At 34.7% G+C, this 17,755-nt stretch overlaps 1 protein-coding gene across 1 annotated transcript; it reads right to left on the bottom strand.

Annotated features, from left to right (window-relative positions):
• Positions 1 to 13,244: 13,244 nt before the first annotated feature.
• LOC131069279 (blue copper protein 1a-like) lies at positions 13,245 to 13,846 on the bottom strand. The gene is made up of 2 exons (XM_058004642.1): positions 13,669 to 13,846; positions 13,245 to 13,519 (listed from the first exon to the last, which is right to left on the bottom strand). The coding sequence occupies exons 1-2, from the start codon at positions 13,844 to 13,846 to the stop codon at positions 13,245 to 13,247; spliced, it is 453 nt and encodes a 150-aa protein (XP_057860625.1).
• Positions 13,847 to 17,755: the final 3,909 nt, after the last annotated feature.

Below are 17,755 nucleotides of genomic sequence, written 5' to 3'. Positions count from 1 at the left end.
GTCATTGAATATATAAAATACTTTGTAGAGCAAACCTATATGTACTGTGTCAAATATATCATCATAAATAGATCTTTGGTAAATAATTACTTATATATCTCAAACCCAAACCCTTACCATGTCTATAATATTGAATCCTACTTATTATAGATATCTCAATCAACATACATATTATTCTAAATTATGATTGAATGGTTTCAGTCATACTTGGCAATTCCTCTATGAACGATCAGAATACTATAAAAATATTGCAATAACTAGTCTTTAAAAGTATAAGTAGGATTAGAGTAAATATGTATGACACCACTATATATGTATTTTTTTTAGCACCTAGAAACTACCCATATAACATTAGTTAAAATATCTTTTCTGTAATACTTAAGTGGTGAATTATCATTTTTTTTACTATTTGAAACCAACCAATATTGATGTATTAGATAATATATTTCTTTAAATTTTTTTTTTATAATTAACTTATAGAAGTAAACCAATAGAGGAGACACGTAAATTATATATATTAAGGATAGTTAGATTCATAATAATAATATTTTAACACAAACACATAATTAACAAGTGTAGGTGATTCTCAACTAGAATATTGTGGTTGCTCATTTTTAAGGTTGACATGATCATTTGTTGTAATTGATGCAAAAGATGCCAATATAGTTGTGAATTAATTATTACACAAGTAGGATGGGATGATATTGATTTTTTTTGGAATAGTTGGCCATTCAATTCAATAGTCCTATCATTTTATGGTCTCTGTAGACACCTAAAATTGTCATGTCTAATTAAATAAATATCTTTATTTATTTAATTATTTTAGCCTAATTCTTCTATTAATTAAATAAATCTTTATTTATTTAATTAATTCATTTATCCTCTTCTAGCCTTATTTCTCATTTAAATAAATACCTTTATTTATTTAAATTATCCTTTTCTTAAATTAAATAAATATCTTATTTATTTAATTAATCCCACTTCTTCTATTAATTAAATAAATCTTTATTTATTTAATTAATTCATTAACCTTTTCTACCCATGACACATCATTCATCTTTTAATTCATACACTACCTACCCCTTTCATTATTTTATTATTTTCTTTACCTACCCTTTAATCATAGCTGACCTCTTTTACACCTCTCAATCTTATCCCTTCATTTCATATAGTGGCTTCTATATAACGAGATGCTTCCTTCATTATCAAACCCTCACTATGCATTCAACCCCGACTACGCTTTGCACTTTCATATGCAATCCTACTTGCAACCACATTTCCGTTCTTTGTTGAGCTCTTGTGCACATAAAATCTAAGAGCAAATATATCAAGCAAGATCAATGGAGATAGGAAGAATGGAGATACAAAACCCTATTGGACATGTGATGGTATAATCTTTGTGATTTCATTTGATTTGCATTGTCTTAGGTAATGTTCATATGTTATGGTGGATCTTTGTTGTTGTTAGGCTAGGGTTTTGTGGTTGAATTCATTTAGTCTTTCAATATTGTTGTTTCCATTTTCACCATATACATTTTGGCACACCCCATGGGACATGGATTTTTGTTAGATCTGTGTTTTTTGTAGATTTTTCTAACCCTGTATTGCTGTTTTGTAAAACAATTTGGAGAAAAACCTTATGCAGCTAGGGTTTTGGACACAAAATCAAGATCTTGGAGAGATGTGATCATATCTCGCAAACAGCTTGGAAATTTTGCACCAAATTGTTTTTGCAGGTTGAAGATAGTATCAAGAGCTCTCAAAGAAAAATTCAGATCTATTGGAGCATACTTTAATTTTCCATGAATTTTTTATGATTTTTCATAAAAAATTAATTTTGAGAGAAAATGAGCAAATTTTTGGATTTTCTTACATTTTTGGAAATCTATCCTAATTATACAGAGGATCTATTCTTTGTGATTTTAATTTTAATGCAAAGTATTTCCTAAAAAATTGGATCTTTAAAAATTAGGGTTTTTCCTTATTTTGATCAAATCTCATAAATGGCTTTGAATTTTGGCATAAAATGTTTTGTACAAGTCAGGAAAAGTATCAGAAGGATTCAATAAAAAATTTAGATTTTTGGGATCAAATTTTCATTTTATATGAAATTTTTATGAGTTTTCGTAAAAAATTAATTTTCAGAGTAAATTAGCAAATTTTGGGGATTTTTTTACATTTTAGGAAATCTCTTAGAATTATACATAGGATCTATTCTTTGTGATTTTAAATATTATGCAAAATCATTCCTAAAAAATTAGATCTTTAAAAATTAGGGTTTTGCATTATTTTACTCATATCTCACAAACTGCTTAGATTTGTTGCAAAAAAAATTTTATGCAAGTTTGAAAGAACTTTAGGACTCTCTAGTAAAAATTTCAGATTTTTTAGATTAGCTTTTCATTTTATATGAATTTTTTATGATTTTTCCTAAAAAATTAATTTTTGGAGAAAATTAGCAAATTTTTTGGATTTTCTTACATTTCTGGAAATCTCTTGAAATTTTAAAACTTCTATATTTTTATGATGAACCAAATCTTTGAATTGGTCAACAAAATGTATTGTTGAAGACCCCTATTTCACAAAGTCTTTTGGATCTAAAATTTACCTAACTTGTGTGCTTGTAGGAAGGGGTGATCATTTGAAACAATCCAAGCTACTAAAAAATGTTTGTTGTAGGACCTTGACAAGGATTTTATTTTTATCTTTATTGTGTGCTTTGTTTTCATAGATTATCAAACACTTCAATTGGTGCACTAAAATTAAATCATTGTCTTTTGTGTTTTGAGCAATAGGCTCTTTTTGTTTAATCTTTAGAGGGTCTGTCTCCCCTTGTGGTCATTAGGACTACTAGTGAGGAGAGAATGACCCAAGTGGTAGAAAAATAAAAGTCATCTTCTTCCAAACCACTATAAATAACTGTATTCATGGTGAAAACTATGAATAGCATGTGCTGATTAATTCATACCGACACTATGTCTCCCCATAAACCCGTTTGATCAAATTTATTTGATCAGTTGTAGGGCATAACCCCTACCGGATGGGAGCCTTTTGTATTTACAGAGCTGAAAGTGCTGCATTTATGGCCACACGAGCGGATGCCCTTACTAGCACCTTTTTGTTTTAGAAGCCAAAATCCTTCTAGCTGTTGGGGCAGGAGGTCGGACCTCTGGTAGTGGCCCACACACATACGGTTCTTAGTAGAGATACAAAGTTCACCACGAGGATTTTTCATGGGGACTGATGCTTGGCTGCCCCGAGAAGTGAGTACCGAGGGTGGAGCCAGTGGGGTCAAGCATCTAAGTATCCGCTCTGAATAGCGTAGCCTCAGGGAAACTCCATGTGGGATCAACAACTATTGTCCTGGCCAACCATAAGAATTGTGCTTGTCTTATTTTGAACAATCAAACATTCAAGACCAAACATTAAAACATTGTGTCTTTTGTGTCTTCAAGTGTATGCAAAACAATTTTTAATCAAACAACACACTTTTCTTGGAGTCATTTTGAGTCTAAACACTTGCAAACATTGAGTCCTCATCAACATTGTGTCCTCTTGTCATGAAAAATAGTCAAACATTCAGATTTGGTCACAACAACAACTTCACAAATTGGAAAAATTTACATTCCAACAAACAAGAGCAATCAGTTTCAGAATTCTTGAGCTTCCTAAGCTATCTCTTCAGGTTTTCATCTAGCATTCAACCTATCTTTGGGTCTCACAAAGCTCATTATTGCTTTACACATTACATTACATTCATATTTGTCTAAACTTGAGTCAAAAGGTCACTTGCTTGTCCTCATCATACTTTGTCAACACACTACATACAACAACATTTTGCTAAGTGGTCCCTCATCAAGGTCTATCACCTTTGGGTCTCATTTGGTCTTACTTAGAGTCAAGGTCAACTTACCTCATCAAGAGAAACTATCATCTCTTTGGAAGTCACACCTACTGTACTACATACATACTTGGTCTTACACTTTGGACATTGCAAGTACACCTCAGATTCATTTACATTCCATCCAACTCTTGGTCTTCCATACTCTTTCCATTTTCATCTAGTGTCACATCTTGGTCAAGACCTAGTTCATGGTTGAAACCCGTTCCCAAAAATCTAGGAGAGAAGCTAAAGAGGCTCAAGAGTCCACAAACATGAGTGCCTATGAGTATGACAATGATGTCTTTTTCAATTCTGATCATACTACATTACCTGACATAGATGCCTATAGAAACATTCCAAATGTTGAGCACATGGACACTATAAACAACAATGATACACACAATGACAATATGGACAACATTTCAATACATTCAGCAGAAGTGGAAGACTCCATTATGGATCCCCATTTCAATCGATTGGTTGAGGAAATAATGAGGAGAGATAGACAATATTTCTTACAAGTGATGGCACAAAGTGGAGCCAAGATACCTCATGATTTTGACATGTCTCAAATAATGGAAAATCAACCTTTGCAACAAACTCACTCCAACATGGATCAAAGGAGGCCTAATAGTGGAGGCAATAGAGGACCACATCTTCTGTCTGAATCACCATCATCTTTGTTTCAAAAACTAGAGGTCCCATACATACATGGTCAAGAATATGATACTCACCTTCGCAGACCATTATGGAAGTCTTATGCAGAAAAATATGCTCAATGACATACCAATGCTAAGGATCAACCACCAAGGCAATTATATATTCAAAGGCATGCTCAAAATTTGGACACAAGCAAACCCCGCATAAAATTTGGGGGCAACACACTAGAGCAAACTCATGACATGCCCATAGAATATGGTATAAATGGACAAAGAAGATATTCCATTCCTCAACATGACTCTATACCAAGTGGTCCATATATGCAGCATCATTATAGACCTCCTTTATATGAACATGTGTATGATCAATACCATCCATATATGAAACATGCTCCTCCTCCACTTGGTCCTTCAGGCTTGGGATATGGTCTAAGAAGTTGGTCTCCACCTAAGAACAATTTGGAACAATAAATCAAGGACTTACAAAAGAAAATGGAGGACATAAATACATCGAAGCCAACATACACAATGAGAGACATATGTCCCTATCCATTTGACAAAAGCATTCCAATGCCTCCATTTCCTACACATTTCATGACACCTAAGTTCGATAAGTATAGAGGCAAAGGGGATCCTAAGGCACATATAAGACAGTTTTTCACAACTTGCATTGAGGTAGCAGTAGAAGAGACATATTTGATGAGATTATTCCCACAAAGCTTAGGTGATCAAGCTATGGAATGGTTCTCCCAACTTCCACCTGGTATTAAGTCATTGGGTGACTTAGCAGAGGCATTTATCCAAAAAATTTCATACAACATAGAGACAAACATATCACTCACTACTTTGTGCAACACCAAGCAAAAGGATGGAGAATCTTTTTCATCATTTTTACAAAGATGGAGGAATCTAGCCAACAAATGCTCTTGTGAAATTCCACAAAACAAATGGTAGAAATGTTCACCCATAATGTTAACAAAGACATTGGTTATGATCTAAGAAAAGCTTGTTTGTCCACCTTCAAGGACGTCATTGAAAAAGGCTTAGCGATAGAAAAGGTCCTAATTGAACAAGGAGTCATTAAGATATTCAAGGAAAACAAAGATGACTTTAAAGGAAAAGATAAGCAAAGATTTTGGAACAAAAACAAGAACATAGTCAATGATGGTGTTGTTGATGCCAATATGGTATGACCCAAAATCATTTTTTCAGGATCAAGCTCTACAAACAATCAAGTGAATACTCAAACACTTTCAAGATCATGAAGGAAGTACACCCCATTGGGAGAACCACTTGAGTCAGTTTTCAAGAAGCTAGTGGCAAACAAAATAATAAGAATTCTAGATTTGCCTCCATATGAGCCAAAGGTTAAACCAAATTGGTGGAATGATGACGGGTATTGTGAATTTCATAAGAGCAAAGGTCATAAGATAGGAAATTGCCATCGACTGAAGAACATCATACAAGATCTCATTGATAGAGGTGACATTGAGATTGAAGGACACTCATCCAATCAAGACATGAGATGTTTAAGGAATCATTCCCAAAACATGACAAGGGAAAAGATAAAGCCGCAGATGACCAAACCAACTATACCAGAGCATCGTATAACTATGATTCAACTATGAATCACATCTCGATGGACAATTATGTCTCTACCATTATCATCAAGGACAAAACCCCCGAGAATTCTACCCAGAGACCCAAGATCGTTCTGAAAGGAATTGGATCTTCTTCCAAACCTACCTCTGAATGTCATGTTACAACCCGTCGAGGTAAATTCACCTTGCAAGGTTCTCTAGCTAAAAACACCGCTTCCTCATCGACCAAGCCTGAGTATGACCCTGTAGAACAGTTAGAGAAGACACCTGCGCTCATCTCCATCCTTGAGCTCCTACGCATATCCCCTACACATAAAGCCATTCTTGATAAAATCTTGACAAAAACTACTGTTCCTACTGATCTGAACGTGGACTAGTTTCAAGCCATGGTGGGATACCTTTCCATTCCACACTCCCTTACATTCACAAAAGCCGATGACACCTCCGTAAGTTAGCCACATAATGTACCTTTACACATTGAAGCCTTCATACACAAACATTGAATAAAATGAGTCTTGATAGATGGACGAGTAGGTCTGAACATTTGTACATTGAGCACTATTAAACAATTGGGATATTCTGATAAAGCTGTGAATTCTACAAACAAAATTACCATCAAGGCATATGATGATGAAGAGCATTCATCTAAAGGCATAGTCACCTTACCTCTTAGAGTTTGGCCAGTTACAAAGGATGTGGTTTGTCAAGTCCTAGACCTAGATCTCACATACAACATATTACTAGGACATCCTTGGATTCCTAAAATGAGGGCATTCCCATCTACATATCATCGATGTATCAAGTTTCCACACAATGGAGTTGAAGCGACCATCAAAGATGATCCAAATCTATTCATATATTGCAACAATCTACAGTCAAAATCAGAAATAACAATCCCAATCAATCGAGAAGTTGTTCCATCTTCAGCATATGTGGATCCAGAATCATTGAAAGCTTCTACATCAAAACAACCAGAGATCAAAGAAAAATTCAATATTAAAGACATGGGATGTGGTGAGTATATCTTTCATGTTGATCAACTCCCACTATCTCCTAAGACATTCAGTCGACAAGAACGATGTATAAACAATTTGCAAGGAATTGGGTGTGAACCACCTAGTGTTGTGACTACTAAGTCTGAATGCAATACTCCTCTAGTGGTGCAAGCAACTCTTGATATCAATAGTCCTAAGAGTGGTTCCAGCAAAGAATCTATTGAGCATATCACCAACCCTCTTGAGAAATCAAATAGCTTTACCATTTCATCCACTCATTCCATTTCCACTCCACTCCTAGACTTGGATCAACAAGAATTAGAAAAGCCCTTACTAATTGGGGATAAAAAATCAAGCTTTGAAAAGAAAAATCTAAAAGTCAAAAATAAAGAGAAGTCCTTTAGTCCAAATCAAAATCAAAAGCTATTGGACTCTACAAAAATCAAAGTCAAGGATAAAAATCCTACGAAAAAAAAAGAGAAAGAGATGATCTCCCCTAATATAAAAATAACTGGGGGCAAAAGTTCTACAATTTTAAGTCAAAAAACATACTTGTCGATCCTAAGTCTCTATCATGCTATCCTACTCTCACTTCTTTTCGCAATCACAAGCCTTCATTACTCATCCACATGTTCCACACATCCATTCCCTTCTGGCGATACATCATGGACCTTTAATGGAGCTTCCTCAAAGCAATTTGTTATCAGGGATGCCCAAACTTCTTCAGGTGACACACATACGCGCCTGTGTAGTCCACACACTAGTAATTCTATCTCAGTTTCTTCATCAAGGAAGACAGTCACTCGAGATACACATCATTCAATCAAGGAATGTTGCAGTTACAATTGTAAGGTCAAGCCTCGCACATTTGAGGTAGGTGATTTGGTTCTCAAAGAAAATCCTAAAAATCAGCAAGACAGAGAGAAGAAAGGCGAATTCGAACCAAATTGGCTTGGTCCTTACATCATCACAGCATCATATGGATCTGGTGCATATTAGCTCTCAACCACAGAGGGTGAATCTTTGGAGGATCCCATCAATAGCATGCACTTTGTAGGTTTTACACATAGCTCTTCAGAGTATCCCAAATTAAAAAATACAAAAAAATCATAAAAACATAAAAAAAATCATTACTTAGTGAAACCCTGACAAATAGGCACATTGTGACACAAAAAAAATGAAAAAAAATAAAAAAAATAAAATTAAAAACAAAAAAAAACCATTTCATCCAATGGTGAAAACCACTTCAGTGGCGCCTTGGGCAAGTACCATGGTCAAAACTGGGTCACCGGCGCCATGTGTAGAGACATTGCTCCTCCCTCCTTCAGGATTCCATTTCATCCTTCACTTTGCACACACTCACAACCTATCCATTCATAATAAACTTACCCATTCCCATCAAGGCTTGTCATTGATCTACCTAAGATTGGTTAGCCATTCATAATAATACCTCATTGTCACCCCTTTCCATCCATAATAAATCAGCTCCTATCTGTGGCTAAGGCAAATCCTACGTCTAGTGATGGGTGTGGAACTGAGAGCATCACATGTTTCAAAGAGTACAATTTATTCCACTTTTCTTCAGTCTATCCACGCACAATCCGCAATAAAGAAACACTTGCATCGCCAATCCGCAATAAAGTTTCATCTTCTCCGCAATAAAGTATCAGTGGCATGGATTTAGTTAGTTTCAAATGAGACACAATAGCAACAATGGGCTTCAACAAATCAAATCTTTCAACAGACTCAGACAACATTATGGTTCAGTGCTATCTATCCTTTTTGTGAAAGTAAACATTCTGACCACAATCAAATAAGACTTATACAAGTGACAAGAGACACTAAACTTGAGGACTACAATGGATGTTGGTGTTGAGTCTTGGTTTTCTTTTGATTTTATCTTTCTAGTGACATGTCTTTTAGCTTTTCCAGGATGTCTCTGACTAGAGATTCTATCTCCAGGATGTCTTTGACTAGAAAGGCGAGGATGGGGTATCATCACCTATTTTTCTTTTGTTGTCTGTGGATTGTCTATTAGTAATGCTATGACTTGTCCAAGGATATGAGGACACTGAGAGTCTAGTATGAACTGGGGCATTCCTTGTTTGTGACTGTCTTATCTCCATACAAACAGGTACAATGACTTTCTGGGTCAAACATATGCCTCGATTGTCATAACCTACTTCCCATAATAAAGCTCAATGATGATAATGCACAAGAAGCTCTTTCACTTTCATATCTTCTATCTTTCATCCCCCTTTCTTGATTGACTTCCATCATCCTTCTTGAGTTCGTGTAGCCTGCTATCACATGACTGAGTATAATGACATGCCAAAAACATTTGCATTTCATGTAGTTGCACCCGCATTACCACATATTAAGCATTTCATACATACATATAGATATCACAATTGCATCACATCCTACACACAACACATGTTAGCACATTTTATATTCTCATCATGTAAATAATTATTTGCATTATCATAGTCATTGGCATTTCATACATTCACATTTGCATTGGCATAACATATTAAAAACATAAAAGATCAGAAATATTGCATTTCATCATGTACATATTTGCATCCATATCATAACCATCACATAGAAACATACATCATGAAACATCTCATCACATAGGTACGCATGCATATAACTGCCGCAAAGATGAATCATCTCATATATATAATCATAAGTGTCATGATACAATGATGTCAAAATCATATGGCTACAATCACCCACAGGTGTCTACATCATCATACAAAATGGTACAAAATTGATACAGAGGAACCCACTGATCATTCCTCCCAGCACTACCAGTAATACTAATCCAGTCCATGTCATGGTATCCCAAGCCACATGTCTAGCCCTCATCTCTAGTCCTGGATCCTGGAACACTCGTCTCAGGGCCTCCCTGTCTCCATCTCGATCATAGGGAATCAACTCCCCATCGATCGGTACCCACAAAATCCTGTACACATCTTCTAAGGTGACTATCATCTCACCCATCAACAAATAAAATGTACAAGTCTAAGAGTGCCATCTCTCAGCAAGTGCAGTTAGCAAACCCATGTTCACTCGAAACTCAGGCACATACAAAATATGTCATAGACCCATAACCTCAATCGCGGCTTTGTCCTCAAATATCAACTTTGGTCATAACCTTTGAGTCGATGGGAATCTCTCCCATGACTCCAACATAGGTAGGTACTTCTATAGTCAAGCAAATCAATCATGTCAGTCATAGTGGCATTCCCTGTTCATCACAAAATGCTGCTCTTTATCCTAGTGCTTTTATTTATCATATGATGCTATTTATCCTAGTGATACTCACTGTTCATCACAAAGTGTTGCTATTTATCCTAGTGGTACTCCCTATTCATCACAAAGTACTACTCATATTTGCACTCCCTGTTCACCAAAAAGTGCTGCTCACATTTGCACTCACTGTTCATCACAAAGTGTTGCTCCTATTGGCACTCCTTGTTCATCACAAAGTACTATGTCTTGGTACTCACTATTCATCACAAAGTGCCTCGATCTATCCTAGTCTTCCCTATAGGACCTGCTTGAGTGTATCCTCTCAGCAGCTTATCCAATCGACAGCGTATGTTCATCATAGAACTACTGATTTAACCTAGAAGACATAAATGCGCTTTCATTACATAAACATGCTTACATATTGCACAGATGCACCTGGCACAAACACAGATGTGCCTAAGCATTTTTTGACCTTGTTTGACATATTCTAAAATGCATTTATTGTGCTACCTAAGATGCCTTAATGACAACATTTATTGTGATAAAGTACAAGGAGGTTTTACGGTACTCACTAGCTCTCCTGCATCTGTTGGCCTCTAAAATCAGTGAACGTGATCGAATCTATGCACCAATGCCATCGCTGCTGACTGCTGGTGCTCTATTCTCTCTCTGCACTCTGATCTCTTTGATGTGTGGATGGCAATGAGGATGTTTTCCCCTCGTGGTCTATCTTATAGACTGCCCTAGCCCTAGCTCTAGCCCGAGTCAGTCTTCTTTATCCCATGACTCTGTCACTCTATCTTATCCAATCAGTCCATTCTAGCCTTTCTTTCTTATCGAGAGATTGTCTACAATCTTTTCAGACATTTTCATCCAATCTCTCGAGGGGGCATATCATTCCCATCTTGGGGCAACTTTGTATCAGTTCATCTTATCTTCTTTGAAACAATGCGACAAGCTGCATTGTCTCAAAGAGGGGCAAAATGTAAACACCTAAAATTGTCATGTCTAATTAAATAAATATCTTTATTTATTTAATTAATTCATTTATCCTCTTCTAGCCTTATTTCTCATTTAAATAAATACCTTTATTTATTTAAATTATCCTTTTCTTAAATTAAATAAATATCTTATTTATTTAATTAATCCCACTTCTTCTATTAATTAAATAAATCTTTATTTATTTAATTAATTCATTAACCTTTTCTACCCATGACACATGTCATTCATCTCTTAATTCATACACTACCTACCCCTTTCATTGTTTTATTATTTTCTTTACCTACCCTCTAATCATAGCCGACCTCTTTTACACCTCTCAATCTTATCCCTCCATTTCATATAGTGGCTTCTATATAAGGAGATGATTCCTTCATTATCAAACCCTCACTATGCATTCAGCCCCGACTACACTTTGCACTTTCATATGCAATCCTACTTGCAACCACATTTCTGTTCTTTGTTGAGCTCTTGTGCACATAAAATCTGAGAGCAAATATATCAAGCAAGATCAATGGAGATAGGAAGAATGGAGATCCAAAACCCTATTGGACATGTGATGGTATAATCTTTGTGGTTTCATTTGATTTGCATTGTCTTAGGTAATCTTCATATGTTATGGTGGATCTTTGTTGTTGTTAGGCTAGGGTTTTGTGGTTGAATTCATTTAGTCTTTCAATATTGTTGTTTCCATTTTCACCATATACAATCTCAAATAGCCACTTCATCTATCTGTGTGAGCCTAAAAGATATTGTCACTTTTTCTCCAAGATCTATTTATATAGTGAACATTATGGTAATATTACTACAAAAATTTATTACAAGAAAATATTAAGGAACTAAGCTCTTCTTGATGATGAGTCAAGATAATAAGTCAATGCACAAGAACAAATGCATGTACATATATGGTGAAAGATATATGGAATAATAAACTACATAGATGTAAATTCTATAGTTTAATTTAACTGATAATGCTTGATACTAAAATTGACCTAATAGATGCCTATAAATACAAGACTTTTGTAATTTACCTGAATGATTTTATCATGTCAATTGATAGGGTATTGGCTTAGTTCTATGAAAGTTTTCTTTAGAAGGAAAAGCTATAAATTTCTAAAAGCTATAGTAAGTTGTATCATATATTCAATACATGACATCATACCATGTCATGCAACATAATCCCACATGTCAAAATATGACAAGAAAGGTTTATCTACACCATGAGGGATACTATTGATTGATGGAATAGTTGTTAGAGTTCAGCTTTATTAAATATATCTACATCATCTATATGAAATAGCATAAAATGAAAATCAAACAATTGAAAACAAAAAAATATTACTTAAAATTCCACCATAAATATCACATTGAAACGTTTAAATTTTATTCTCCATAATAAAACTTCAATTCTTTAACAACTTAATCTCAATCCCTTAATATAAAATACATACAATATAACCATTAAAGTTAAATTAAATTTTCCTAAACTTAAATTGTTTCAATAACTTTATTGTAAGTTATTTATATTAACCCATCATGAAAAGTACTGAATGACGCCTTCTTCAAATGCATTCAATAATTCAAAACTGATTGAATAAATGAATAAAAATAATTTAATCATAGACAAAACTTTAACCCATTTTCAAGTGGAATTGTTCCTTCCACCGTTAAAGTCTTATTTGACAACCTATTGATATAGCTCTGCACCATAAAACACACAACTAAGCAAGCATAAAGCATAGAAAGACAATCTGGGACATGCGTTTCACCAAGGCCTTGAAGGATAGACGTAAAATGGAGCAGGAGTAGGCCAGTGTTCCCCAAACACTCCATTCCATTATGGCGATTATGCTGCTGGTGCTGCTTGGGGTGCTGGTGATGGTGCAGGTGGAAAAGGAATCGGAAAAGGCAAAGCATTTTCAGTAACTGTTATTTTGAGCTTCTGACCATTTTCGCAATGCTCACCCACTCCGCAGAGGAACCACATATTTCCAGCGGCCTCCAATACTATCTTATCCTGACCGCTCTCTAAGATTCCCAAGTTTGGGTTTTTAACGCAGTTTTGGAATTCCGGGCCGTTTACCATTATCACGTTGTGAGCACCCTTTGGGTAGTTGAACACTGTGATCAGCACCCAAAACACATTTACACACAATGGGTGTTAGTATTATCATACCGTCCATTCAAATTTTAGACTCTATAACTTTATTCTAAAAATAGAGCGATGTATACTTATGTATAAAAGTGAAGATGAAGGAGTATGAAAATACCGAGTGTGTCGCCAACATGGAATTGTTTATTTTGTACCCACGCCTGGTAGTCAAAGCCAAGTGCCCACCCTTTCTCGTCACCGACTGTAATAACGTTGGCAATGGGTGCAGCATTGACGACAATTATTGACAATACGGAGGCCAACATAATAATAGAAACCATAGATTTGGTTGCCATGGAGCTCTATCTATAATACCTTCTTAAATGATTTGAAAGTTCTTCTAAACATGGATGGGAGGAAGTCCGTAGGCATGACCTTTTATAGCTTTGTCTCTTTGATTAATGGCCATAAAGCCGGAACCTGGCGGCCGAGTCGGACGAATGCCACTATGGTGAACGTCGCCAAACTTGTTTGATACGAAATTAAAAAATGAATGTCTTTGAAAAGACCGAAACCGCTTTGTTTTCCACGTCTCTTTTTATAGCATGTCGCGTTTGTCTTGTTTGGAGCCCAGTGAGCGCAAAAGGCAGAGTTTTGTGCCTCTTCCTGGTTCATTACATAGTATCTGTAGGTGTGTATAGGGCGTAATGCTTTTACAAGTAGAAGATTTACTAGAAGAAGAATTTACATATGTTGTATAGGACTTACTTACGTTTATCAGCAGTATATAAAACAAAAAGGACTTGCATATGTGTATCTACATGCTTAAAAGGACTTAATAATGCTTATATAGGTCTTATTTCATACCTGTTAGGACGTGTGTATGCCTGTAGGATTTAAAATTATGATCTAGTCACTAGGTGGTGTCATTCACATGCACAGTCCCCCTCAATGGCATCACCTTCAATCATTATTTGAATTTGGAGAATATAATGCCTAAAGGTCTTATGCTATTAGATATTACATCTAGGAACTAGCCACTAGGAGGTTCCATGTACACTACCCCTTGATGGCATCACCTAAAAGCCAATCACTACAAAGAGTATGCCAAAGTGATGGCTAAAATTCCAATATATAGCATGTGCCCATGATCTTCAAAGTATCTTTATTATGGAATACTTTCACTTGAGTGAGGTACCAATGATCTTCAATGTTCCTTTTGATCTTTAGAAATGTAATTTTTTGCAAAGTGTAAAATAACTTCAAGCAAGATTCTACTTTTACATATATCCAGCTAGAATTCTTCCATAAATCTTCAAGGCCATATTGATTGTTCAATAGCTAGTCTCATATTTTGCTCCTTTGATTGATGTATTGCACAATCCATGTTAATAGCACCTACGCCATGTGTTTTGAAGACATAGTCTAGCCAAAGAAGCACCAATATAGTTAGTAACATAGTAATCAATTAAACTTGATTCTTGGTGCAAAGAAAAAAAACATAATATTATGAATTTGTCATTCCCAAAGATGATATAATATTCCTTAGAAATTTATAATATAATTCAATGATTAGTAACAAGGAGATCAACATATATTTTCATAAGTATAAGCATAAATAAATAGAGAAGTAGACATACTCATACATATAGTAACGATCCATTAAAAAAAATTAAGCAATAGGTGAGCTATCCTTTCTAAGTTTTCTCCCTGGATAGTTGAAGGATGATAGCCACCCATTATAAATAGGCTTGTTATACACCCAATAAATTTAGAGGATACTTGAAGCTCATATAATGTTAGCTAAAGTAGCACTCAAGAGAAGAAATACAATAGCAAAAAAGAAAGCTCTATGCAATTCCAGTTTGTCTATGGATGTGTAAGAGTTTTGATACATTTATCTTTACCTTCCAATGTACATTGTCATCCTTGTTTCTAAGCAAAAAGAGTGAATTTTTCATTTCAATATAACATAAATAAAAATTCTTTGAGGTTAGTAATGACCTAATATTCATCATATAGTGGAAATATCAATCAATATAAACATGGCAAATCCATAAATAACATGATAGATAAAGTAAATCCAATGGAAATCTAAATAAATTATTACACTTCCTGTATTTGCAAAGTCAATGCTTAATGATCTCTAGATTTTGTGCTTTGATTATTAATGAAATTAATTTCAGTTCCATAAGCTCTCTCTCATTTCAAGTATTTATTCTTAAGCTACTAATATTTTAAGAAACATTGATCGAAATCAAGCTTTACAAATGCATCGCCCAAGCCTCCTAAACTAGGTATTTGACTCTCCAATTGAGTGTTTCAAACTTCTTCAATATAGTAATAATATTAAGGAATCCCCTTCAATGGTTATATTCTTAATTTTGAAACTAGTAGCCAGCCTTAGACCATATAGTAGTGCTAAAGCCTCCACTATGTTATTTGTTCCATCTAGAATCTTGGTAGCCTCTACACCCAATATCACATTTTCATTATTTTGAAGGATGTATCCCACCCGTAAGACCCCTAGATTGCCTATGGCTACTCCATCAAAGTGTATCTTGATGAAGCAAGTGTCCGGTGGTTTCCACTTAATATCTCTCCTATTCATCTTGTTATCTGTATTCAACATAAGACTCCTCTTTAAGGGAACTGTTATGTGATTCCAATTTTTAAGACCTAAGTCATCTAATGAAGTGAAACATGAGTCTATACTTTTATTTTTTATAGTGCATGCTCTTACAAATTCTTAAATAGAATTCTCAATGTTGATGAAAACATCCTCAATCTTTCTCGATTCATTTTTGAAGATCCTTCTATTTCTATCCCACCAAATGTTTCGAATAAAAATTGAAGTAGAAATTTCCTATAAATCTACAATGAAATATTCTCTAAACAATCTCAGCCAAGATTCAAATGCCAAAATCAATGATGAGTACAAAGGAGAAGACCAATTTAGCTTTTTCATTAGCCAAGACTAGCATTCATATGTAAAATCACACTTTAATAAAAAATTATCCCTAGGTTCCACCTCCTTAGCACACAAAAGATAATAAAAGGTAGACAACTATACCATTAGAAGTTAATTTGTCACTCATGCTAGCCAAATGAGGCCCTCTCAATGCTAGCCAAACGAGGCCCTAGCTTTTCCAAGTACTATACTAAACCAACATAACAAAAAATATCGTTTATTCTGAAAGGATTCTTATGATTAGTAATTTGATAGCCTTGTTTCACTATGTAATGACTTGATTGAAATAGATTCTAGATCAAACAATCCCGAGATTCCTTATAATGGATGATTCTATTATATAATTTTATTTGCAATTTTTTTTAATCTAATGGAGCTACTACCCTTGATGGATCCTTCTAGTGAATTGAAACAATGTCATACTTGCATAGAATGGAAAAATAATCATGCACCTTCACCCCCCATTGATTTTTTAAACAACTTAGCAATTCCTCTAGATTTTTAATTATGCTTAAAGGTGCGAGGCCATTCCAAGTATATTCCAAAAAAAGAGTTTCCTTGCCATCATGAATCATCCATGACAAATAAGGTAGAAAAAAATTCCTACATTTCACCATATAGTTCCACATTTGAGAACCAAGAGGAGGTTCTAGAGCCATGAAGAATCTCTCTAGATCTTAATTATCAAGATATTTTGTTGCAACAATAAAGGCCCACTTGGATGTTTTATTAGAATATAATTTCTAAACTAGCTTAGCCCTCAAAGCCATATTCCTACATTCCAAATCATGAATACCTACATCCTCATCTACTTTAGCGATACAAACTTCAAAGTCATATTCCTACATTCCAAATCATGAATACCTACCTCCTCATCTACTTTAGCGATACAAACTTTATCCCATGCTAACAAATGTATCTTATTCTTGGGATCTTTACTACCCTTACACAAAAAAAAATAATATTTATTTCAAGATTTGACGATACTCCTTTTATAATGGGAAACACTGACATGATATAATCTAAAATTGAAGCCAAAATTGTCTTAATCATAAGTAGACTACCTGTTAGGGAAAGCCAAGTAGTTTTCTGGGAAGCTATTCTATTTTTAATTTCTAAAAAGATACTTGACCAAACCAAGATCTTGTTCCCCCCACTCCCCAAATGAATTCACAAATACTTTCTAGGAAAAAAATCATATTTGAAGCAAAGAAGCTTTGACGAAGTCTTCATTAAACATGAGGAACAATAAAGGAAAAATATTTTGGATTTGGAAGCATTAAGTTTTTTGACT

Source organism: Cryptomeria japonica, chromosome 8 (assembly GCF_030272615.1).
Source record: "Cryptomeria japonica chromosome 8, Sugi_1.0, whole genome shotgun sequence".
Classification (NCBI taxonomy): Eukaryota; Viridiplantae; Streptophyta; class Pinopsida; order Cupressales; family Cupressaceae; genus Cryptomeria; species Cryptomeria japonica.
This window is presented reverse-complemented; position numbering and strand designations above follow the sequence as displayed.

Coding starts and splice junctions, on each gene's coding strand:
- LOC131069279 (XM_058004642.1), bottom strand. CDS start 13,846: ATGGCAACCAAATCTATGGTTTCTATTATTATGTTGGCCTCCGTATTG. Junction 13,520..13,668: donor CCATGTTGGCGACACACTCG/GTATTTTCATAC, acceptor TGCTGATCACAG/TGTTCAACTACCCAAAGGGT.